At 36.1% G+C, this 26,105-nt stretch overlaps 3 protein-coding genes across 6 annotated transcripts in view; 1 reads left to right on the top strand and 2 right to left on the bottom strand.

Moving 5' to 3' along the window:
• The first annotated feature begins 888 nt into the window (after window positions 1-888).
• On the top strand, window positions 889-4,086 carry LOC149804944 (uncharacterized). The gene is made up of 2 exons (XM_089935649.1): window positions 889-1,232; window positions 3,830-4,086. The coding sequence occupies exons 1-2, from the start codon at window positions 977-979 to the stop codon at window positions 3,916-3,918; spliced, it is 345 nt and encodes a 114-aa protein (XP_089791775.1). The 5' UTR covers window positions 889-976; the 3' UTR covers window positions 3,919-4,086.
• A 1,409-nt stretch (window positions 4,087-5,495) lies between these two features.
• On the bottom strand, window positions 5,496-8,349 carry LOC149804943 (uncharacterized). The gene is made up of 2 exons (XM_089933384.1): window positions 6,544-8,349; window positions 5,496-6,224 (listed from the first exon to the last, which is right to left on the bottom strand). Exons 1-2 carry the CDS (start codon window positions 8,347-8,349, stop codon window positions 5,496-5,498), a joined length of 2,535 nt encoding a protein of 844 aa, XP_089789510.1.
• Window positions 8,350-12,442: 4,093 nt separating this feature from the next.
• The window catches only part of LOC149804942 (uncharacterized), a 35,512-nt gene continuing 21,849 nt past the window's right edge, over window positions 12,443-26,105 (bottom strand). Inside the window, exons 1-6 of one of the 4 annotated variants that reach the window (XM_089946049.1) lie at window positions 24,814-24,847; window positions 22,870-23,025; window positions 19,735-20,213; window positions 17,616-17,786; window positions 16,351-16,544; window positions 12,443-13,327 (exon numbers count right to left, since the gene is read on the bottom strand). In XM_089946049.1, the coding sequence (XP_089802175.1) occupies window positions 13,115-13,327; window positions 16,351-16,544; window positions 17,616-17,786; window positions 19,735-20,092 (936 nt within the window). In that variant the 5' untranslated portion in view covers window positions 20,093-20,213; window positions 22,870-23,025; window positions 24,814-24,847 and the 3' untranslated portion in view covers window positions 12,443-13,114. Of the gene's footprint in view, window positions 13,328-16,350; window positions 16,545-17,615; window positions 17,787-19,734; window positions 20,214-22,825; window positions 22,841-22,869; window positions 23,026-24,813; window positions 24,848-26,105 lie in introns of those variants that run through there. The other 3 variants (XM_089946052.1, XM_089946067.1, XM_089946060.1) reach the window with 3 other exon arrangements.

Here is a 26,105-nt window from a genome sequence, read left to right as displayed (position 1 = left end):
GCTGGATCAAGAAACACTGAACATCATAATGATGTAACCGGACATCCCAACATTGGTGATCTGCATCATACTGTAATGACAAATTACAGGTCTTCTTGTTTAGTTGACAACATGGCTGTGATTTTGGAAGGAGTGTAAGATGTTTCTTTAAAAAAAAATTTTTGGAAAGATCCAATTATGAGATGCCATGTTGTATGGTTGCTGTATACATTCATGCTTAGAAAAAAATTGATCAATAGTCTTTGATCAAAGTATACGAAAAACAAAATTTCCTTCTTGAGGCCAATCTGTGCCTTTTCAGCGATACACTACTTTATATGAGATAGTGGACATTCTTTTGTCTAGATGGGTCATAATAACGCATAATAAGATGCAGGTAACTCTAATTAGTTCATTTTACATGCTGGACTATGTATTTTTGTGCCAAGTGACCTGTTTATGTTTCCATCTGCAAAAAGGTAACTGTTTTCTTAATATTAAAGACTGGTTTAACACAAACACACGCACACCAATAAGCACCGATTGCTAATATGTCTATCAATAAGTTAATCTTGTTGGATATCTTCTGCTTTGTCATCCAAGTAAAATATATTAATTCATGTATATATAGCTTGACTTCAATTACACGTTTTCAGTGGATATCTTTATTTCCCACTGCCACATGCATATGAATGAGTGTTTGCCCTTTGAATTAGGAAAGTTAGATAGAACTGACAAATTTTAAGATTCTTAGACTCCGTTGCTTTTCTTTTCTCTTGTTTCAGTATATATTGATGCCTTCTTAGTTTACAAAATTCCACCTGAATTCAGTAATTTAAGTACCTTGACTTGCTCTTTTTTGTTGCCACAGCAAGAACATTCATGACCCAGTAGCTGTCTTGCGCTATTTTCAAATATCTGTAATGACTGGAAGACAGACCAAACATCATTAAGAGAACCGCTGGAGGGTGAAACCCATCCCATCTATGTGTCGCGGATGAATATGTTTGTAACAGGAATGGAGGAGATCTTGGTAGCGCCAAACCTTCTGGTACCCCTTGAGGTGACATTTTATGGAGAAGAGGCTTCCGACCTAGGGGGACCAAAGAAGGAGTTCCTCACTCATATAATGCAAGAGATAATAAAAGAAGAATGGAGACTTTTTGAAATGACTGAGGAAGGTGCATACACACTGAAAGATGACTCCGGTGGACTTGAAAGGAAATACTATTTTGGTGCAGGGCTAGATTGTGGTAAGTGGTATATTTTTGTTACTTGCTGTAGATTTAATTTTTACTATGCTGGTCATAATTCGGCTATCAATGGACAACATATTTGCGATGTGAATATTAGGCGGAGCACAATATGCTTTCATGTTAATTTTTGTGGTAAATAGCTTTGGTCTGCAATTTGGTAAGTAATCGATAAAGCAAATCGTTTGTCGTGCAAATGAATGGCATAGGTCTTTCATTCTGTTATTGAACGAAAGTATACTCTCTCTCTCTCTCTCTCTCTCTCTCTTGACATATAAAGCGATCCTAACTGTTTTAGCAAAAATATTTTTGACATTCTTTAACTCCTATACCTCAGTTTCAGTTTACACGACATTGTTGCATGCATGGTCAATACATTGCTATTTTTGGCGTGCATTCATGTGTCACTCGTATTTCAACACCTAGTAAGATGTGATTGTGATGACCCACATTTCTTGCTTAACAGGCTGTGCCTCGTTTTTGGAGTTAATAAGCGTGAAACAGAAAAATGATTCATTTGGTTTAAATATATCTTTCATTTAATATCACGCGCGCGTCATCTTTGGTACTTTTCTGAAGTACCCATTCTATTCTTGTTAACAATATTTTTAGGTTTGTCATTGATGCAGAACGGGCCTCTACCATGTTTCCTAACAGAAGAAGAATTGGAAACGCTCCTGTCCCAAAACTTAACACCAGTCCAGGCACAATTTAGAGATGGCTTAAATCGGCTTGGTTTTGTTGATGCAAGCACAACTGAGTATCTAAACTTTCCCAAACCTGCAGCTGTAACCCGGACCTATAAAACTCTTGTAACCTGTTATCATTATACACTAAAAATCTTGGCAGTGATTTTGGGACCACAATATACAATATAGCTTGTTTATTAAATAAGGATTGTAAACATTGTTAAGGCTATTTTAAAAGCATAAGCTTAGCATGTATTAGATTATGTGAATATCAGCTAATCTCATCAAGCTTTATAAATTTAGTACCCCTCATATTTTCCAATTCTTGAGAGGTAAACTGAAGATGCGCATAACTGGATAAGAATCAAACTGATAATAAAGTCTTATGCGCAAATAGAAGTTATGGTACAAAGACCCTTTTGTTAGTGAACCTTGTCAATGAAACAGTTTGGGTCAATTACAACTTTTTATGTATTGAAATGTTACTTTTCAGTTAATGCGCCCAAAGCCGTGTATTAAATATCTCTTCAGGCCTTCTGCAAGGTCAACTCTGACACAGAGAAAATTGATCCATATCCTAAAACCAGTATTCTCAGATATCGGATCTAACAGAAGATTAAAGGAGGATGGTACATATCAAAAATTCATAGCATACCTTAAAGAAGTTTCAGGTAAATATATAACATCTGTAAAGACAACAAGAAAGAGGTCGTTCTGATTTCATAGATTATAGATATACATTTATCAAAATGAAATATGGGGTAAATGTTTTTCGTTTGCGCCATGGTTATACTAGTTTCTTAAAGATTATTATTAATATAATGATATCACATGTTTACTCCTGAATTACTCCATACTAAATTGTATCTGTGTTCAGTCCGTTGTACCTATGTTGTGTTAGATTAGCATGATTACTAGGACTCCAATATATACACATTTTGAGAGACGTTGGATGCGAAAGGTTTATATAGCCTCTAAAGAGAGGTGGACATTTTCTTCTTTTACATTCACATTTCTACGACTTATTGTAAAACAATAAGTTCAGTCCTTCTTTGTGGCAGCTAGCGGAATAGTCACATAAAGTTGTTATATCAAAGAAGATCATGAATTATAAGGTTTGCATAAACGATAAACACACACACACACACACACACACACACACACACACATATATATATATATATATATATATATCCTTTTCTATGTTAATACCGTTATATCTCACTGTGTAATATAAAAAACGTGACATTTCCATTTCAGCGAGCTTGAAGTCACATGTTCAAATATAAAATATATTGCTTTTTGTTTCACATGAAATATATTCGGTATTAACACATGAAGACAACATTTTAATTTTATTAAATAACACACTTGCTGTTATGTTTATTGTATGAAACCTACTCATGAACAGGATGCTAGGAGAATCACTCTTCAGCACGCAACCACCATCCCTTATTTTTGTATTCACCGCACTGTGAACGGCATTCAGTATCAGCCAGCGGCTATTGGTACATCAGCACATTCAAAACTGGAATTACACTGGAATTCACTCCGATTAGTCTATAAAAGATATAGACTAATCGGAGTGAATTCCAGTGTAATTCCAGTGTAAGGCCAAAGAGGCCTTGTGATAAAACATTTATGACTATTTAGTATCCATTTCACTATACTGCAAGTTTTCTTTTCTAAATTTTCATTTCGTATTCTAGGGAAATAAATTAGTTGTTAAATTTTACAAAACTTGCTGGTTTTCGCGTTGAACTGTCACTTGGTTTAAGACCATAGATTTGAAGAGAGAAAATATATATATATATATATATATATATATATATATATATATATATATATATATATATATATATATATATATATATATATATATATATATAATTCTATTGCTTTTTATAGGTGGTAGAAGAGGAACGGAGAAAGCCAAAGTTACACTGGAGAAAATATTACAGTTTGTGACGGCATCATCAGAGATACCAGTTTTATGATACTACATGCCACCCAAGATTGAATATTTTGATGATGGAAGTATGCTTCCTAGAAGTTCTACTTGCATAAGTGTCCTTTATTTACCTTTGGGACATTTACCAGATGATGCCGCATTATTTTCCTTTTTTGACTATGCATTTCTGAACAAATACTTCGGAAAAATGTAATCTGACATTTTTCACCTCAGTCAAAATCTGCTGGGAGATAGGAAATGAAAAAAAAAAGCAATTTATTTGTCTGATTTTACTAGCATTGAATATTTGGCCATGTTGTTTTATCATTAACTTCACAGAGATGATGACTATGACTTGATAATATATCACTGGGCGTTAGTCAAAAATCATATATATTGTAAACGGGGGAGAATTGTCCCTCCAAATTTGGTTTTCGTTATCTACTGGTTGACCGCCCTCGATGTTATTGCCCGGTTCGAGTAAATATAAATATAAGTGGTGAAACTTATAGGTGAAGTAGATAGAGATCTGAGCAGGTATATAGAACAAACCAACACGAGCCCCCGTACATGTAAACAAACAATTTAATCAATTACATAAAAACACTGTGAAAATTCATTACATCAGGAATATACTCTGCTTTTAGAAATTTAACTTTCACCAAAATACAAAGAAAATGCAAATAGATTTAAGTAAAACAGCCGATCTGTTTACTGATAGATTTAGTTCATCATAGGATCGAGTGAACAATCGAAGTCAGCGTCTTGTACGATTGCATGACCTGCTCGTCCTCAGCTTGTCTTGCTTCCTCTGTAGCTGTTTAGACCCTTGGATCTCAGGATGATATTTTCCACCGTCCGTCTCCGGATACTCTCAGTATACGTCTCAGAAATTAATACGTCGCAGGGATGCGTCACAGGATAATACGTCTCAGGATAACACGTCTCATACGTCTCAGGATAATACGTCTCATATGTCTAAGGAGCTATTTTCTCCCTTTGCTTTCAACGTTCCTCCCTCTAATCGGCAAATTAGTTCGTCGGTTCCTTTCGACAATAGTCCCCTTTTGGACAACAGTTCCTTTTTACGAGAATTTCTTGCAAATCTTCGGAGTCCTACTTTGGTTTTCACGTAGAAAAGCTTAGACTGATTAGAATTTCGATGTGACTATTTTAAAAGCTAGAAAATTTTGTGTGGGAAACACACCCCTTATTTAATGTAACCAATCAGAATCAAATATATCTGCCGCCTTTTTCCAGAGGCGCCAAAGTCAGGGTCAGCTTGACCTGGTAGTTTGAGTAACAGAGTTTCTGCGTTCTCTCAATTGTGACAACTTTACCATGAAAATGAAGTTTTCCTTGTCCTTAATAGTCCGCCTGGCTGCTGTATAAACAAATGTTTAATTAGGAACGAAATTCTCCCTCTAAAGGACATTACCGTACACGGTAGTATGGCGATATGATACGCGCTTGTCTCCATAAATCTAATTAATGGTTCCCAGGTCTCAACTAATGTATTCTTGTTAGATCGACATAAAATTTGCCACTTCACATAGGCCCCTCCTTGAAGAGTAAAATCAGGGATTTTGCTCTCCAAATTTTTGGAGATCTAATCTTATTCAGTTACACGACCTCAGGTGAACCCTTCACCTCAGACGTCCCTAGTCTACTTAAGCAGTCAGCTCCTACATTCTCGCTGCCTTTAATGTATCGTACCTGGACTTGGTACTGCTGTAGAAATACTGACCATCTCATTAGTCGTCCATTTGTCAACTTAGCTTGAGCTAAATAAGCTAGTGGTTGGTGGTCAGTTTCCAAAATAAATTTTCGTCCATACAAGTAACGTTGAAATTTAGTTATCCCAAAGATAATTGCCAAGCATTCTTTCTCAGATACCGAATAATTGCGTTCTGCAGTCGACAATTTCCTGCTACTGTAAGCAACTGGGAATAAGCTTCCGTCACGCTCTTGTAATAACACTGCCCCTAAACCTCCTTCACAAGCGTCAGAACGTAAGACAAAATGTCGGGTTACATCAGGCAATTTCACTACTGCGTCTGACGTCAGTCTGTCCTTTAACGTCTGAAATGCTCGTTCACATGCGTCTGTCCATACAACTTTAGTCGGAACTTTTCCTCGAGTTAAGTCAGTCAATATAACTCCCATGTCTATCATAGCTTGAATTTCATTTCCAACCGTTTCTAATTTCGCATAGGGTAGCGGATATGGCTTTAACTTCACTGGTTTCTCATCCAGTAATTTCAGGGTGAACTCCTCCAACTCCGTCTTGCCAGGTCTTTCTGTCAAGACGCTTGAATAATCTTGGAGTAACGACTCCACTTTCTTACGTTGCTCTGATGTTTAAGGTCCCGTCAAGCACAACATCGACGTAGGTTTCTTCCCTCGTCAAAGGACAACTAGGGAGTACTTCCGCCTCTCCTCCGTTGTCGTCGACTTCTTCCGTTACAACCGTAGCTACCACGAACTCTGTGGGTGTTTCTCTTTTACGGTAACGTTTCAGGAGATTTACGTGGTACAACTTCTCTTTGTCTCCTACCCGGATACGATAGTTCTGTCCACCCTTTTTCTCCGTTACCACGAATGGTCCCCTCCATGAGACTTGAAGTTTGATGTGCTATAACGGTAGCAACAACAACACCTTGTCACCCACCTCGAAGTGACGTTCCTTCGTCCTTTTGTTGTAATATTTGGCTTGACGTCCCCTTGCGTCACAGAGATTCTCCTGAGCCAATTTCGAAACCTCTTCCAGCTTGTTGCGGAGATCAACAACATATTGGTATGTTGTTCGCACTTCCTCCGATGCTTTCTCATCCGTCCATAATTGTTTTAACACAGCCATGGGTCCCCTGACTGTCCTTCCATATACTAATTCAAAAGGTGAAAAACCTAAACTTGCCTGTGGCACTTCTCGATACGCAAACAGTATCGCGGGAAGGTATCGATCCCAAACCCTAGGTCGGCCTTCACATAGCTTCTTCAGAGCCTGTTTCAATGTCCCATTGAAACGCTCCACCAAACCATTGCACTGCGGGTGATACGGGGTAGTCGTCAGGTGTCTAATAGATAGTAATCTATTTACTTCTTCCATCACCTGGCTCACGAACTGCGTCCCCTGGTCAGTCAGTATCTCCTCAGGGACACCAACTCTAGACCAAACTCCTAACAAGGCCTCAGCCACCGTGACGGAGTCAATGTTCTTCAAGGCCACTGCCTCTGGGTACCGAGTGGCGTAATCTACTATCGTTAATATATAACGATTACCGCTTTCTGCCGCCGGCTTTATCGGACCTATCAGGTCCATCGCCACCCTCGAGAAAGGTTCGTCAATCAGTGGGGTGGTTCCTAGGTGCACCGGACGATGGGAGGTCTTGGGTGCCACCCGCTGACACTTGTCGCACGACAAACAATACCTCCGAACATCCCCATACACACCTGGCCAGTAGAACTCCCTCACTAACCTATCTCTGGTCTTCGCCACGCCCATGTGGCTTCCAAGTAGACCCTCATGTGCTAGCCTAAGCACTTCTGCTCGCTTCACTCTGGGCACAACAACTTGCTTGAACGTATCGGTCCCTTTCTTGGCGTACCGATACAAAATACCGCGTTTCGTCGCGAACTTCACCTCGCCGTCTGGCATTCTCCATATAGACCTATCTTTTGCGTACCTGCGTACCTTGTTGAGAGACAAATCTTCCTCTTGAAGCTTCCTTAACTCGCCAGGTAACACATTGTCTATGGGCGAAGTCGTGGGTCGTAGCGGCTTTGACCCTGACCTTCGCTTTATAGCCCTCGTCTCAACAGACCCGACGTATACAGGTGTACACGTCATAGGGTTAGGTTGCGGCAACACATACCTACACCCTAATATTACATCATGAGACAGTCCCGACAAACATGCTGCTTGAATTCGTCCCTTTACATACGGCGAATCAAGATCAATGCTAACGACCGAAAGCGAATCCTTCGTCCGGTTAGCAAACTGGACCTCAACCGTCTCGCCTGTATAATCCCCAGGCTTGACATACTTACTATCCACCAAGGCAGGATAACTGCAGCCAGTATCATACAGTACGGTTGCCCTCTCACCGTTAACCGTAGCTACCGCTGTATTAGTCAACTCCACTGTTTCTTGTCTCTTAACAGTATTCGGAGTTACCGAATTATTCGTTGTCGGACGATACTTCCTACAATCCTTAACGACATGGCATGGTCTGTTGCACCCGTAACACACCGGCTCACCTTTCCTCCCCGTGGCATCTTTCTCTACCCCCTGAGTCTTCCCCGACCCACGGAAATGTTCTCGGCTGAGATTTCCGGCCCCTGGCCTCCCACCATTCTGTACATTCCGTCTTTGGGGTGTCGCCTCAGTGGTCTTTCTATGCTCGCCGATTCCAGGTCGGTCCCTGCCACCCCAGGTGGTTGAACGCGAGTGCGCGCTCTCATAGCGCTCGGCCATCACGCTTATATCATCCAAGGTCGAGAACTCACGCTCCGCTAAGAATACTATTAAATCCTTCCTGTACATACTTAAGACGTGCTCTTTCAAAATTTCTTCGCGTATGCCTTCATACGTTAGCGCGGTGTCAGACATTTTCATCCATTTATCAAAAATTAGGCGTACTCGGCTATGGAATTACGCGTGCGTTTCGGTAGCTCTCTTCGACGATTCTCTAAAGAGTTTCCGGAACGTTTCTGCCGACAGCTTATAGTGCCGTAGTAGCGCCTTCTTCAGAGAGTCGTAGTCGTCTATCTCCTCCGGTGTCATATTGTGGTAGACGTCTTTCGCGGCTCCCTGTAAGAATGCTGAAACATTGATAGCCCACTGGTCTCTGGGTAGCTGATGAACCAGTGCCAACTTTTCGAACTGTGTCAGAAAGTTGTCAACAATTTCGTCCTTGTCATTGAACATGGGCATGGTGATCTGTATTGGTCGTCTGTCTTCAGATCGTCTACTTGTGGACCCTGGACGTTCGTTCGGATCTTCACCCCTCCTGAACTCGGCTTCGATCCTCAGTCTCTCCATGGCTAACATATGTTCGCGTTCTCTAGATTTCTCCTCGGCCTGCAATCTGGCTAGTTCGAGTTCTCGTTCAGCTGCTTGTCTGTCTTTCTCTCGTTCCCTTTCCTCGGCCTGCAATCTGGCTAATTCGAGCTCTCGCTCACGCTCAGCTGCTTGTCTGTCTTTCTCTCGTTCACGCTCAGCTGCTTGTCTGTCTTTCTCTCGTTCCCGGGCTAATTGCTCCTTGTGTTCCCTAACACTTCGTTCGACAAATTCAGCTAACTGGGTCCCATCGTAACCTAACTCCTCTTTTCCTATTGACTTAAATTCCCTAACTAATTGTCTGTCTGTCGCCATCCTGGTCTACTTGTAAGGTGACACAAAAATTAAGTCTTTTACCTATAACTTAAGTTTTACTGCCCTGTTTGACAATAGCCCCTCACGTATTTATCGTATGCCTGACTCAGTTAAACCAGACGGTCCCTGTACCAATCAATCAATAAATAAACGGGCAGTACGCAGCTGGAATGTCTCCCCAAATTAGTGCAGCGCTTACCCACTAACAAGGCGTAATTTATTACTGCGGGCTTTGCCTAAATATCTCTTCTCACAAGAGAATACAAAGGAAATTTTCCACTTTACCCCACAAATTTAGAATACGACTTGGTAGCAAAGGTATGTGTCTCAATTCTTGCAATATTCTCATCACATTATGAAAAGAAATGGCAAGAAATTAGCATGCACAATATATATATATATATATATATATATATATATATATATATATATATATATATATATATATATATATAAACATAATAGCAGACAATGACTCGATTCACTCTGATCCTTATTCCTTATAGTAATAATGGAATTATTACTATACAGATACTGATTTTGTTTTTTATTTGCTCAGACTCTTTTACTCGAATGAAAATGTTCTGATATCCCGGACGAAAGCTCCCAACTTGTAAAACGGGGGGAGAATTGTCCCTCCAAATTTGGTTTTCGTTATCTAGGGGTTGACCGCCCTCGATGTTATTGCCCGGTTCGAGTAAATATAAATATAAGTGGTGAAACTTATAGGTGAAATAGATAGAGATCTGAGCAGGTATATAGAACAAACCAACACGAGCCCCCGTACATGTAAACAAACAATTTAATCAATTACATAAAAACACTGTGAAAATTCATTACAGCAGGAATATACTCTGCTTTTAGAAATTTAACTTTCACCAAAATGCAAAGAAAATGCAAATAGATTTAAATAAAACAGCCGATCTGTTTACTGATAGATTTAGTTCATCATAGGATCGAGTGAACAATCGAAGTCAGCGTCTTGTACGATTGCATAACCTGCTCGTCCTCAGCTTGTCTTGCTTCCTCTGTAGCTGTTTAGACCCTTGGATCTCAGGATGATACTTTCCACCATCCGTCTCCGGATACTCTCAGTATACGTCTCAGAAATTAATACGTCGCAGGGTTGCGTCACAGGATAATACGTCTCATACGTCTCAGGATAATACGTCTCATATGTCTAAGGAGCTATTTTCTCCCTTTGCTTTCAACGTTCCTCCCTCTAATCGGCAAATTAGTTCGTCGGTTCCTTTCGACAATAGTCCCCTTTTGGACAACAGTTCCTTTTTACGAGAATTTCTTGCAAATCTTCGGAGTCCTACTTTGGTTTTCACGTAGAAAAGCTTAGACTGATTAGAATTTCGACGTGACTATTTTAAAAGCTAGAAAATTTTGTGTGGGAAACACGCCACTTATTTAATGTAACCAATCAGAATCAAATATCTCTGCCGCCTTTTTCCAGAGGCGCCAAAGTCAGGGTCAGCTTGACCTGGTAGTTTGAGTAACAGAGTTTCTGCGTACTCTCAATTGTGACAACTTTACCATGAAAATGAAGTTTTCCTTGTCCTTAATAGTCCGCCTGGCTGCTGTATAAACAAATGTTTAATTAGGAACGAAATTCTCCCTCTAAAGGACATTACTGTACACGGTAGTATGGCGATATGATACGCGCTTGTCTCCATAAATCTAATTAATGGTTCTCTGGTCTCAACTAATGTATTCTTGTTAGATCGACATAAAATTTGCCACTTCACATCTATCTATCAACACCTCCCATTTCACATGTTTCACAATACCTCTCACTGCGACAGTACTCGTCAGGCTTAATCATCAAATGTGAAATTACCCCAAACTTGTAAACAGGTTCATTATTAAGACTGATTTTGAAACAAGTCAACACATATTAATGTACCTTCATTGCAATCTTAAGTAATGCACCAAAAAGGAAAAAATATATACGTAACAATATAGGTATAATTTAATGTGAGACGGGCATAGCAATATATATATATATATATATATATATATATATATATATATATATATATATATATATATATATATATATATATATATATATATATATACCGCATTATAAGCGAGGGCGCGAGTTACCGAGGTACCTACAAACATTGAAAACAATTCGCTTTGACATCCAGAAAACGGTGGGAGGTGGGAGTCGTTAGGGAATTGGGCTGTTTACTGACTGAATCCTCATTTTACAATCACGTCGATAATAATTTTTAATAACGCGCTTTTTCTAATGAAGTTGTTCGTTATTTTGTATACATAACATTTATTTTCAAAATGTTCAACTTGTAAAAGATCGTTCCAACTGGTTTCAACAAACATCACATGTACGCGAAAAATCTGTGTAACACGTCAGTGCTTTTTATTTTCTCGATGAGTCTAATTCCCATAGTGATGTTTAATAGTATCCTGTCAAATCGGGAGTCCACAGAGCAGGGAACTAGACTAAATGTTGATACACCACCAAACAAGAATCCTTTTTTTAAAAAAACAAAAACAAAAAACGCGACATTTATTTCGTGAAACGATCTTCTATGTCGAAACTCAATTTTTGTATTGTTCATTTAGTACAATATTGATGTCGTGATTTCATTGGAAGTATTAATGAAACTTCTTATCATCCTTGAGGATATCTCTAAGTGCCAGTTCAAGAATTCTTTAAAACTCGCTTGCCCACAATGGTCCGTATTTTACGAAGTATTCATTTCGCTTGGCTGCAATGCTATCTTGATAACAGTGATGAAAGAGTCTGTTAATTTAAGGTAGTTTATGTCAAATACACAATAACATTTATAACAGTATTCGATTGATCAAATGAATCGAGTTCACACGACATACGACCGGGGTCACTTGATTTTAAGTTTATAAGATTTTTGTGCCTTTTAACTTTTCTTTTATTCCACCTCCTTTATTTGATTCAAAAGACATAATTAACGTGATAATACAAAGGAGGCCAGCTTTTCGTTCAGTGCAACAATACAACAAATACTTCCACAAGTCAGTTATCAAAACACGGTCGGCACTTAATTAGGTTCTCGGAGAAAAGCGCGCGGACATAGCTGTCAAGAAAGATTGACGCATTTTACGTTTAATTACAAGAGGACACATTGTATTTATGATGATTACACTTAAAAGAAACTAAAAGATATAACCAGAACACAAATTTCAGTTGATAAAGAAATTATTTAATTTGTATTTATTTATTAAAGTACTGCCTCCACTCGGCGTAAGTGTCATTTTCATTGATTGAAATTAACTTAGACAAAAATCAGGGTACATATAATCAATCATGGAGGATTACAAATATACACCAAACAGAACGGAAAGTGCTATCCCTGAATTACACAGAAGAATGCTTGATAATACTGACAGAATTTGTATAAATACGAATAAATAATATTATCATACAGGCAAGATGCGTACTCTGCGGAGATTTCAGTTGAATTCAATCAAAAGCATGTTCTATTACTGCTTATTGGATTTTTTATAATATAAAAAAACTATCAACACTATTAATTAGATTTTAGTACAGTCGGACATACCTATTTGGAGTAGATTTGATACTCAGATTTCAGTTGACGAAATCTTGCGCAAGTTATTCATTTATTATTTTAAACATAGAGCTGTATTAGATCAGTCTATTTAATAAGGAACAAAGATTATGTTATTAATACATTTGTAATCTTGCAAATAGGGAGTTAAGATGAATTTAATTACAAATGGAGGAATGAAAGAAAGTTGTCACTGATGACAAGATACTGCATTGAGCAATTGCAGAAAGTAAAATCGCCCCATATAATCACTGGAAATGTAGTAGGTACATGAATTATCGACTTCAAACTTCCAAAATCTCATCTACAAAATCTAAAGCATGCAAATATGGTTCAATGCCAGAAAGGTCAGCTACGTGAATTCCACGCATTTTGGCATTGAAAGAATGCAACTGTTCTTCATTAAGGAGCTCTATTGATGGCACGTAGATATTGTCTTCATCACTTGGCTCAGGTAACGGTGCATCTGGATCCATTCCATACTCAGGTAGAGCGTCCTAAATGAAGAAAACAATACTATTTTGTCTGTAATGTATTCATTCATTTTTTATCATTAAAAAAAAATGATTCAAAGACACAATTAAGTCTGGCTCTTAAGAAATTAATTCGTTTAAGAGAATGAGCTACGGTGGCTCAGTTCTTACTTCCAAATACCACCAACAAATGTTAGGCTAAGAGAATAGCATATACTGTCTTGCAGAACCGGCAATAAACAAATTTTAATTTGGTCTCTGCATGGTAAACTCATGAAAGTTTTCCGTGCTAAAAGAAATTGTTCCTCGATATTGGACAAACAGTTTTCTGAAATTCTAAAAATTTTGTCGAATACTGTCTGTTAATTTATATAAAGCAGAAATGTTACAATCATATGCCCTTTAAATGCTATTTATATTGACATACATGGAATTTCGCTTCTTTATATTGTTATTGTAATGTTTCGCTGATTGTAAATTTGGTATGTTTTATGAGCTTGATAGAATATATTTCGAAAATACAGGTACTTTCCACTTAACGAAATAGCACATTATGAAGTTGTAGTCATTTGTTATGACTTTGGTAATCAAATACACTGCTAATTAGAACCACACACACACACAGACATTGATAAAATAATGGTAGTTATTTTAAGGAACGTGCAGATTGTTTAGTGCCCAGTTTCAAATCTCTTCAGTCTTTCTGGTTTCTTTCTTTACCAATAGGCCACATTGTTTAATACGAGACAAGCTTCTCATCTGATCTAATTCTTGGAAGTATTCGTTAGCAATTACTTGATTCTCGTTAAATATACGCTGCAGTCCAAGTATAAATAGCTGGCAGGGAGTCTTGTTGTTCTCAGTTCTCAATTTATGATTGTTCCATGAATTCATAAACTGGAATAGTCTGTCATTTATCACATTTCTGTACACATAATGCAAGCAGAAGACATGTTTCTCCGAATCTGGATCAAAAATGCCTTTGACTTCCAATGATACGAAAAGCTCATAAAATAAAGAAAGCACAGCATTATACACATCACGCCATAGCCTCTCTATCCTCGAATTATGGACACATTTTCCAGTTAGAAAACTTCCCCTATTAAGGCCCCGACGTGTGAGAGAATGTACTGAGCAACTTCACGGTTTTCCACACCCATGTTCCCTCTCACTCGGGAAGTAAGGCTCCATTTGGAAACGGCTTCAGTGAAATGGTTTAAAACTGTTGAAGCTCTATTATCACAGTTGCAAGCTAGGTAGACAATAAGTCTTGTGAAACCATCGATGCATCCGCGTATTACAAAACGCCATCTGCAGAATATATGTATATCGCTTTCCACGTTATATGAGACAAGAAAATGTATTGTTTTTCCTGCAAGAGATGGATATAACAATGATAACACCGCGCGTATTATTATCTAATATAAAGTAGATCACTGACACATTGCTTGATCTCTCACTCTCGAATGTCGTCCATCATACCTTACAATCCACATTTATAAGTGTTAAATGTAAACTCCAGTTATTAAGATATTTGAAAATAGCTAAGAAATGCATTATAACTGAAGAAAATCTCCAAGTGTTCCTATCAAGTTTGCTAAGCAGCTGAATGTCAACACATTCTTGATTCATTCATATTAAACATTGTATTGCTCAGATATTTGTAAGATTCATAGTTATTGGTGTCATATCTTAATTAAACATGAATACTAAATGACCAAATAACTTATTGATGTCTTTATGTTTATAACCAATGCAGGCAAAATGTTTTTCGGCCTCTGCTTTGTTTACACAAATGGAGTAATATTAGCAACTCTTGGAATAACAGCTGTAAGACAACGGCTAGTTTCAACTGCACCAATGTTTGAAGCTGTTTCTTTTCCAAGCTAATTAATATTTATATCCCAAACATGTTCTAATCCTAAATATCTTATTAAGCTTGTGAGAATCTTGCACTATATAGTCGTGTCACTGTTTTGTGTTTTCATGTGTACATTTGTATGCAAGGGAGTCCTTTGGGAGTTCGATAGATATACCCGGTATTATGTGTTCAACAAAGCATATGAGATGGAAATACTCCCCTAACTCGCTGCTGCTAAACGTGTTAATGTCCAAAACAAAATGTCAAAATCCTAATAAATAGTTAGTCATATGCATTCATGTCATTTAACCTCTTTGCATCAATCAGAGTCGATTATGTCAAATTTCATGATCGTAAGTTGTAATAGGTTGAAGAACAGAGTTTATAAATTTAGCCCCCCCCCCCTTCGCATTTGTCTGCGATGGCTACTTTTTACTTCGACATAAATATTCAAGCTTACCAGAGCATTAAACAATTATTCCAAAATACTTATATGTTCTGCTAACCTCAGTACAATTAATTTTATTTTAATTGCCAATTATTGATAAGTTTACCAACTTCATGAAATATTACCTCAAATTGTGTTAGTGTTAAAGAGTTAGACACCGTCTCCGTCGGCATTTTGCAAGCCATTACTTTTAGATGCATATATTATCAAATCATCTGGGCACATTAAGCAATTAATATAAATATCATATAACACGACAAGATCACATGAGGAAAAAAACATGTCTGAGAAATTATTTGTATATGCGTTATTTCATCAACTTGACCCACTACTATATGTCATTTCCAAGATGATAAATACTATACTTGTAAAACTCGGGAAAATAAGCACCAAATTTACTCTTATCTAATCATCATCAACGTCCAAGATCAACATGAATTGAATATCGTTAATAATACTTACATTAACAAGTAACTAACTGCCATTGATGGATCTGATGTTATGATGTCCTTGCCGAATTTTCATGTTATACGTCCGAAACTATTTAAGAGAACTGATTGAATATTTTATGCTGTAACTTTTTTCCTTCCAATAAAATTTGGAGTAAAATTATGTGTCTTTTATTTTTAGGATTTCGGGGCCTAGGAAATTAAATTAACAAAACTTTGGGTACTGAGAATTAGAGATTACACACAACTTTATTGTTAGTACATGTCATGTAACTGAGTGGAACAGTACCGTATCAGTTTGTGATAGCCATCCATATGCCACAAGGCAAGAGGGGACGGAACTGAATAAACCCTTCGCTGTATACACCCGTAACTGCCTCAATTGTTGTCCAACCGGATCTACAGTTCTAACTGCTCTCCTTATTCTCTCTCTTTGTACATGGATACCTTGTGAAATTAGATGACCTTCGATTGTCTTTAAACCTAAAGAAACAAGTATTTAAAACATGACTACAAACATTGAATTCATAAAAAAAACATTATTTATTTATTTGCAGATATAACATTTACAGTCTGTACCATTCCAGTATATAATTAAGGATCTAAATGAATTAAAATTTGATTGGTTTTTTTAGGTGATTCGGTAGCTCATTCCACAGAATGACAGTTGCATACCTAAACTATTTGTTTGCCATACAATGAGGTTTTCATTGTTGGGGCAATTAACATAATTCACTATCTAAAATTGTACTGATAAACAAATATTTATTATATTCTTAAAACATATACAATTATCCAAACATTCGGAAGCGCACACTTATTCAGAATTTGAAAATCTCTAAAGTCATGACCTAAGTTGCATACTTTCAGGGTTGTCAGTTTTGCCTTAATAGTTCATGATAAATGCTTGTGTAAATAATCATACTCACACCTATAAGCATGCTTTTGTTGTTGTATTTTTCAAGCTTAGTAGTGTTCAGGTCGCTGCAGAAGTAGCAGGCCACTGGACTGAATTTGAAATTTGATAGGATAAATGTATCCAAGATCGCCTGTTTGTTGAATCTGATTAACTTCGGACCAATACTTTCAAGACAGTTAAATGCCTTTAAGCTTTCCCACAAAGATTTCGTTTTACATGCAAATCGAACTGCAGTTGGTAGTCTATGACAATCCCCGGCAGTCAAACGATATCGTCACAGTTTATGAAAGCACTGATCATGTTTTCATCTGTTTAAATACCATTCTTGTTGCAAATAAAAATGAGAGTTTTTAACACACGTCAGTTATTGTCTACAGTTTGAGCCCCATGCCGAAATATCTTTTAGTTGGCGATTGGGCTATGTTGGGAAAAGTCGCTGTATGGAAAAATGACCAGGAGTCATTACAAAGTTAGAGTCGTTAATTGATCTTTAAAAAACAGTTGCGGAAAACCAAAGCCCCATCCCCAATACAAATTTCAAAACTTATATAACAATATACACATCAATGAACATAAATTACAACTATTTTACTGTACACAGAGAAGTCATTTAGTTGAAGAAAAAGAACTCTTACCTGAACGAGGAAAGTTGTTGATTATTGAATGCACCATCGATATTAGCTCATTATCACTTATATCACTGAATCGTATCCCATGAGTCAAGCGGAAGTTTGCTAGTCTCCGCTCTACAGTTCTCCTGCTTACCCCAAGCAAACTTGCCATATCTCCTGATGTAAAGTAATTTTCTGGAGAAAAATTAATACAGACGTGATTACAAATAATTTTCCAAAGCACGAGAAAGATTTTGCATAAAAAGGCTTATGTTATGTGGACATAATAGAGAGAATATAAATCGGTTAGTAATGTCTAAAACACATTTCAGCGTATAAAAAGCATTAACAGTCACTATAGGCACATTTTAATTGTGTATGATAATAAAAAATTTGCACCAGGAAAACTTTGGAGCCCGAGCGCGATCACGATGGTTCAAAATCATATGAGTTCTTGGGCAAACGTTTGCACACATCATAAGGTATATAGTATAGTTATTCTTACACGCTGAAGTCTTGGCCACTTAACATGTATTCCAAATACCCAACGAATGAAGTTTCAAACAGGAAAAGAAAATAATAATGTTCAAACTGCGCGTGTAATTCTGATGTATGAAAACAGATGACGTCAATAAAATGCATGAGGTCAAAGCACGCTAAGATGACCCAATCACGTGTGACGTTTTATAAAGTGATGGAAAATGAATATAAACTGTCAGGCAGATTTTTTTAAAATAATGTTTTACAGCATTTGGTAATAAAAATATTATTTAATTAAAACGAAAATAACAGCTATGGTTATTTTCAGACGCATAGGATATATGTTTCTAATAATATCCTATCTTTTTATACTTTCTTCTTGGTGAAAGTTTTGCGTTATGAAATAATTCAATTAATTTTTTTAAAAAATGCACTACATGACCATATATATATATATATATATATATATATATATATATATATATATTTATAATGTGGAATAAAGAATCATGCACAAAAAAACAAAGAAAACACAATTTCTCTTATAATGTACCGTGGTAGAAGTATCGGTTGTAGAATATCATGTGAAGTCTTTGACAGTACTATATATTAAATTTCAATACACGGTTCTTTAAGGACTAAAATATTCGTACATGCTCACATTTATTTGCAAACCTCCCAACACACACACACACACACACACACACACACACACACACACACCGATGTTTAAACGAAAAGGCATCAAGGATAGCAAAAAATTCACAAAACTTAGTCATTTTATTCATAATTTCTAACCTGATCGTCACCAAAGAGTCCCATGCACTGTCATTTTGTTGGCATTTCGAATCAAACGGGAGTTTTGTAAGTAACGTAGTCGCCATATTTGCATAGGCAAGTCTGTTTTTAAGCAACAGGGGTAATGTAGTTCACCGTCTTTGATAATTTCATTAATTCCGGAAAATTTTGGTGTTACATGTCTCTTACACGTGTATACAAGAGTTGTCCTTTTTATTTGCTCAATTTGGTCACGAAATATTAAACAGACATTTTTAATGAAATGGACTGTTCTATAAACCAGAAAAGGTCAGTGAGCAATCTGTCGCTTGTTTATATCGAGAGCTTCCGTTTGCTTTGAAATGCCAATTGGTCAGCAGTGTTAAGGAACTATTATCAACTATAAGTTAGAAATTATAAATCAGTGAATGAAATTACTTAATTTCATGTATCTTTATGTCCTTGATACTTTTTTATTGTAAAATTTGTAACGGGGTACAAACAAACGGGGTGGTGTGCGAATAATATACTCAGTGGCATTACCTAACTGACGTTTACCATTTATCATTCCTAAGTGTTGTTGCATAAACAGCTTAAATCCCGATACCTTATAATATTCAGGATAACGAAATCATTTAGCCAGACGGACAGATAATGATACTCAAGAAAGAATGTCATGTCTTACAATATTGAAAACTATCAACGCTTTAAAATGACACCTCTATGATTTGCTTGCATATGGAAGCATTATCAAATATTGTGCATGAACATCAGAAAAATAAAAAAGTTGGAAGCAGTAAACACAGCTTATGTGTTAGGGGATAACAATGGAACATGTAAATATAATATACAGCATATTAGTGTGTCAGTTGAGTTAAGAAATTACCGATGAAAAATTGTAGTTGTTCCTTTCTTATGTCATAAAGAGGTCTGCCCCTATGCCCACTATAGACTTGCGAGGATCTGTACTGGTGGTCTTCGCTGACTGGCATAGAATTGATATCGGTTTTGTCAAGGATACTACGAACTTGTCCAAGTAGCCCAATCACTTCGACAGGCACTGACACATCCTGCATGGAGTCCTTCATTAAAATCTCAATTCCACGAACCTGAGTCCTTATAATGTTCTCTGCTTCTATCCTATTTGACATGCGCTCTTTACACTTTCTCAATTCTTCCATGATAAAGTTTACTAACACACCAGTCCTGTTGAGCCAGAATACATTTTTGTGGTAACATATCATCAGAGTGAAATGGAATTCAAAAGTACCCCATTATCAAGAATGGCAAAACTGTCTTTAGAGTCGATTGCGTTCATTTGTCATTTCAGGCAATGGAATTGTGTTGATTTGAAGAGGCAATGAACTGAAGTGATAAAATGTTTAAATAGTTATAAAATCACACATTCATCGCAAGTAGTGAAGCTATTACATGTGGATAAAGCGTTTTTCCTGGAACAACCAATGAATAATTGTGAGTAATGCTAAATATTAAGGTGTTATTTCCAATTCAACATATTTAATCACTTTCGTATGTTATTTTTAAAATATCACTTTTAAATCACGAGATTGTTGAAAACATAACTCAAGACTATGTGGAATGCTATCTATGCTATTATACATAACAGCAATTGAAATTCTAAGTATAAGAATAAGACTAAATAGGAAGATTGAAGGTATTACAGTTCCAAATGTAAAAGACAAAATAAAAATGCTACAGCATGCAGACGATTGTACGAACTTTATTAAAGACCAAAATTCCTTTAAACACCTGGAGAAGGAATTTGAAAAATTTGGTAAGGCATCTGGGTCAAAAATAAATTATGAAAAAACTGAAATACTGAAAATAAGGAGCTGGAGAGGAAATCACTCAGGATTACCACCACACCTAATTAAGGAAAGAGTGAATGCGTTGGGCATTTATTTTGGGATAAGAGAAGAACAAGAAAACTATAAAAATATGAAACAGAAATTAGAAACGAATGTGGACACCTGGGCACTTACGCCATTATGTCTAATGGAACGGGCCAAAGTGGCCAAAACGTACATGTACGCGAATATAAATTTTATTACCAAGTCTATTGACATAGAAAATACAAATTTAGAAAAACTAGATAAGGAGATTATTAATTACAAATGGGATTTTAAGACCCACTACGTCAAGAGGGAAACTTTATATAAAGCACAAGAGAGGGGGGACTGGCACTCTCCAACCCCATTTGGATAAAGACTGCAAATATTATAAATATATTTAAAAAGATTAAAGCAATACCAACATCGCCATGGGAGGGAATATACATCTACTGGTTTGGATTCACAATGAGAAACATGGGGGACATTTATAAAAATAATAAACTTGTAAACAAAATATAGAAATACCAAGAAAATTTAGACATAGCAAAGAAATACTAACCAAATATAGGGATATAAAAAGTTTATGGGACCAGGAGGAAAACTAACATATAGATACATTAGAGAGGAAATAACAAAAGAAAAACTAAAAGTAAAGTAGAACAGGAGAACATAGAGATTAACTGGAAAAGAGCATGGGGGCATTGGACCAAATTACGTTCCCATAAAATATAAAGCCTCTGCTTCAAATACATGCACAATGCATGGTTGATAGGAGAGGTAGCAGTGAGACGGCACATGGTCAGAGTATCGCCAAAATGTCCACTGTGTAAAAAAGCCCCTTTTAGTAAACTACACACATTGATACAGTGCGAGAGCAGGAAAACATGTAAATTGAAAGTGAGAGAAGAAATAAACAAAGGGGGGAGATATCAAAAGGCAAATATATTATACATGGATGGAGACTGCAATAAAAAAAAACTTTATACAAAATTACAGAGTACATAGTAGACACCATGATGGCCTGTGGGCAAATAATTATGATAAAGAGGTAAAGAGAAATATAAGGGGGAAAAAAAGTGAATTTTTTTTCTACTTTTTTGTCTTTTATATATATATATATATATATATATATATATATATATATATATATATATATATATATGATTCTTACTTAACTTAGAAAACTTATAGACAAAATATACAAAGATACAGGGAACCTACATGGGGTAAGTAAAGACTATGACATCATGGGGCTAAGTCACATGGCGCTACGCGAAGTGGACAGGCCCATGAAAGAGTTTTGAAAAAATACCACATGTAGAACATAAACAGACCAAGCACAGACATAAAACACAAACAGGGGCTAATTCATAGTTTAATATTTTACTAACTTTTTATCTATTTTAAAACCATACAGCTCCCGTACTTTATGGTTTGACCAACCCACATGTGGAAAATAAACAATTTTGGAGGCTTTCTAATAAAATATTTAGATAAATTAATAAAAGGAGACCTAACTCGACTCAGGAGAAACACAATTAAAATAAAGAAGTGTGGACCTTGAATCGAGCGTAACCTACCTTTTGATACTCCTAGAATTACCTCGAGGAACGACACATATTAGCACTAGATTAAAACAATAGACCCCCCCCCAAAAAAAAAAAGGAAAAAAAAAAAAAATACACCGTTCCATCGTCAAAATTCAAAAACCAAAACTATTTAATCGAATATAACATAACAGAATACATCTGATCCAAAATCCAAATTAGTAGAAAAGAAATACAACTTGGAAAAATAACACTGGATCTAAAATTGCTGTCTCAAACATATATGTATATATATATATATATATATATATATAATAGCATACACACAATATAGCACCACTACATATAGCAGATACTGAGACCTAGGCGACGTCTAGCAAATGTCACAAAAAAAATACAAGGGAAGGAACTTCGAGCAAGGTGAAAAAAACAGGCTCGGACGAACAACCTTTTAGATAACACTAAGGAAACATAAATACCCCGTCAAAAATTCTAAGACTAAATTTTTTATATAAAATTCTATTTTAAATAAAACATACTACATATCTGAGGGGGAACACACAAAAACATAAAATACCTTTTTAGTTTTTTTGAGGGGGAACACACAAAAACATAAAATACCTTTTTAGTTTTTTGGAAAGGGGGGGGGGCATCTGTCTGGTTGCCCCCCCCCCCCCAAAGTAATTAACAGCAATCCAACAGCCATCAAAAATCACCTAGCTATGACTTGGAAAGGAACTACTATCAAAATTTACCTTACACTCTCAATTTGACCAGCTAGAAAAAAAGAAGAAAAAACATAATATAGTACAAAGCTAAAACTGGAAAAGAATTACTATCCAAATTGCCTCAACACACTTAATCTACCCAAACAGCATTATCTCAGAGGGAACGTTGCCCTCACCCACAACATTAAATGAAGTTTCAGTAAAAAATTTCAAATAACATTTTGTGCTTGCTAAGCGTAGATGTCCACACTTACCTGCTGGACTATTGAAAGTAAAATTAAATATGTTTTGCTTTCGTAAGTATATTAATACAAACTCGAATATGATTAGTATTCCTATATATGGTGCAGCACAATAAGGTGTATATACAGTACAGCACAATAAGGTGTAGATACAGTACAGCACAATAAGGTGTAGATACAGTACAGCACAATAAGGTGTAGATACAGTACAACACCATAACGTGTAGATACAGTACAGCACAATAAAGTGTACACACAGCACAGCACAATAAGGTCTAGATATAGTACAGCACAATAAGGTGTACACACAGTACAGCACAATTAAGTGTACACACAGTACAGCCCAATAAAGTGTAGACACAGTACAGCACAATAAGGTGTAGATATAGTACAGCACAACAAGATGTACATATAGTACAGCACAACAAGATGTACATATAGTACAGCACAATAAGGTGTACATATAGTACATCACAACGAGATGTGGATATATAGTACAGCACAATAAGGTGTACATATAGTACAGCACAACAAGATGTACATATAGTACAGCACAATAAGATGTACATACAGTAGAGCAAAATAATGTGTACATATATAGTACATATAGTACAGCAAAATACATATAGTAAAGTTAGGAGCTACCACGACTAATAATAATAATAATAATAATAATAATAATAACAATAATAATATTAATATCATTATTATTATTATTAGAAGAAGAAGAAGAAGAAGAAGAAGAAGCATAACAGAATTAGAAATAGATAAAGCGATTGACCAATTAGCTAGGAATAAAGCTCCGGGGTTAGATGGGATAACGCCCGAATTTTATCAAAAGTTCAAAAAATATTTAATTCCAATAATGAAAAATCTCTACAATACTATTTATAAAAAAATCAAGAAATGATAGAAAGTATGAAAACAGGAGTTATTACACTCATCTTCAAAAACAAAGGCTAGACTTCAGACCTAAAATATTGGAGACCAGTCTCGTTACTTAATATTGATTGCAAAATACTCAGTAAATGTTTAGCAAATAGAGTTAAACCAATATTAGGGTACATAAACGATCCAAACCAAACGTATGGTGAAGAAGGCAGAAATATACAGAATAATATACTTTCAATAAAGACAATAATAGATTATATGGAAACACATCTAATATTGATGGCGCTTTAATCCTCATTGATCAGGAGAACGCCTTTGATAAAGTAGGAATAAATCTAGGGAAAGTCAGTAAAATGCTAAATTTTCAAAAAATTAGAAAAAAATTAGAGAAATATGCTATAATATGGAATGATAGGCAAAAAAATTTATTTGGAAAAATACAAATTGCGAAATCGTATTTATACAACTCGATTTCGTACGAATTTGACGTATCGGACTTTGAATTTATATATCTAAATAAATTTGAATCGTTAATAATAAAATTTATACGGAATGGGATCCACAAATTACCAAAATACACATTATAAAAAGATAGGAAAAAGGAGGACTCAATCTCATGGACTTGAGTTAAATAAGTAGTAAATTATATTTCCAGACTAAATAAACGTCCGGAAAATCCAGAATATCACTTGCAGGGCATATACCTTTACTGGTTTGGCTTTCTTCCATCCAGTAAGCCTGAAATTTATAGGAATAATAGCATAACAAAATTGCCAGTGCACCCCAAAATAGCGTAAAGAATAACACAAACTATACGAAATTACAAAACAAGCAAAGAATATTGGACAATGTTTAATAAAAATGAATTGGAAAATATGATAAAACACAATACAAAAGTAAAGCCAAACAAGGTGGAAACACTAAATTTAGAGATTGACTGGAACATAGTATGAAAATCGTTGCAAAAAAAAAATAAAAGAGATAAGCAAACAAACGAAAACTTACCAATATCTACATGATGTAGGGTGAACAGGTGAAAGTGCCCACCAGAGACACCTTATCTCAAACATCCCTTCTTGTCCCGTGTGCAAGGGACCACATAGCAAAAAAACATAATTTTATACTGCAGATCCTTAAATAAACAAAGACAAAAATAAAAAGTAAATGTATAAGCAAATTAGGCAATTTTTAGCCAAAAAAATCTTCCTTATGCCCATAAAATAACAGACAAAATTGTGTACAGAGAAGTGATAGACTTCAATTATAATGCTATGTAAAATAGAAGATAACAGCTTTGGATTACTGAATTATATATTCTGGAAAGCCAATAAGCGGCTAGCAAAAAGTCCATCAGAAAAACAAACTAACTTTGAGAAACTAACTCCCGGAAAAGCCACTTATAAAGAGCTTGCTATATGGACACCGACAGACCCCCCCCCCCCCCAACAGGCAAGGACCCGACTTCGGCATTTGAAACCCAGCAAACCTTAATACATGTAACAAATGTAGCCGAAATAGACTCGTTAAACCAGACTATTAGAAATTAATTTCAGACAGAGAGATTTACCGTTCCTCTAAAACAAAGTGCGGGTGAAACTGGACCGAACTCCCGCCAGCTGATGACAGATAGAAGACAGCAAATGGTGATTAAATTACCAAATAAGACCGAAAAGCGTGCCCACATAAACCTGCAAACTAATGAGAAACGGTTAACACAGAAGAAACTAACATGAGGGCACATACGAGTGATTCATATTAAATACCACAGGGGAGAATTAGCAGTAAATGATCAGGAAATAGAGCAAAAAAATACAAAATAATTCTTAAACACAGGGCAAAACAAGAGCTAATGAAACTTAGCCAAAAATTTTCCTTATCATGCCTACAAAGAAACAAACCAAAAAATCATCTTGTCTCCGGAAAGCCATCTTAGGTGGCTAGTAAAATTACACCAGAGACTCTTTTGATCTGCATATTTTCCATCACGTCCGCGTGA

This window comes from Sinohyriopsis cumingii, chromosome 2 (assembly GCF_028554795.1).
Source record: "Sinohyriopsis cumingii isolate HCF-2022 chromosome 2, ASM2855479v2, whole genome shotgun sequence".
NCBI lineage: Eukaryota > Metazoa > Mollusca > Bivalvia > Unionida > Unionidae > Sinohyriopsis > Sinohyriopsis cumingii.
Note: the sequence above shows the minus strand (reverse complement) of the source record. Positions and strands in the feature narration are given on the sequence as shown.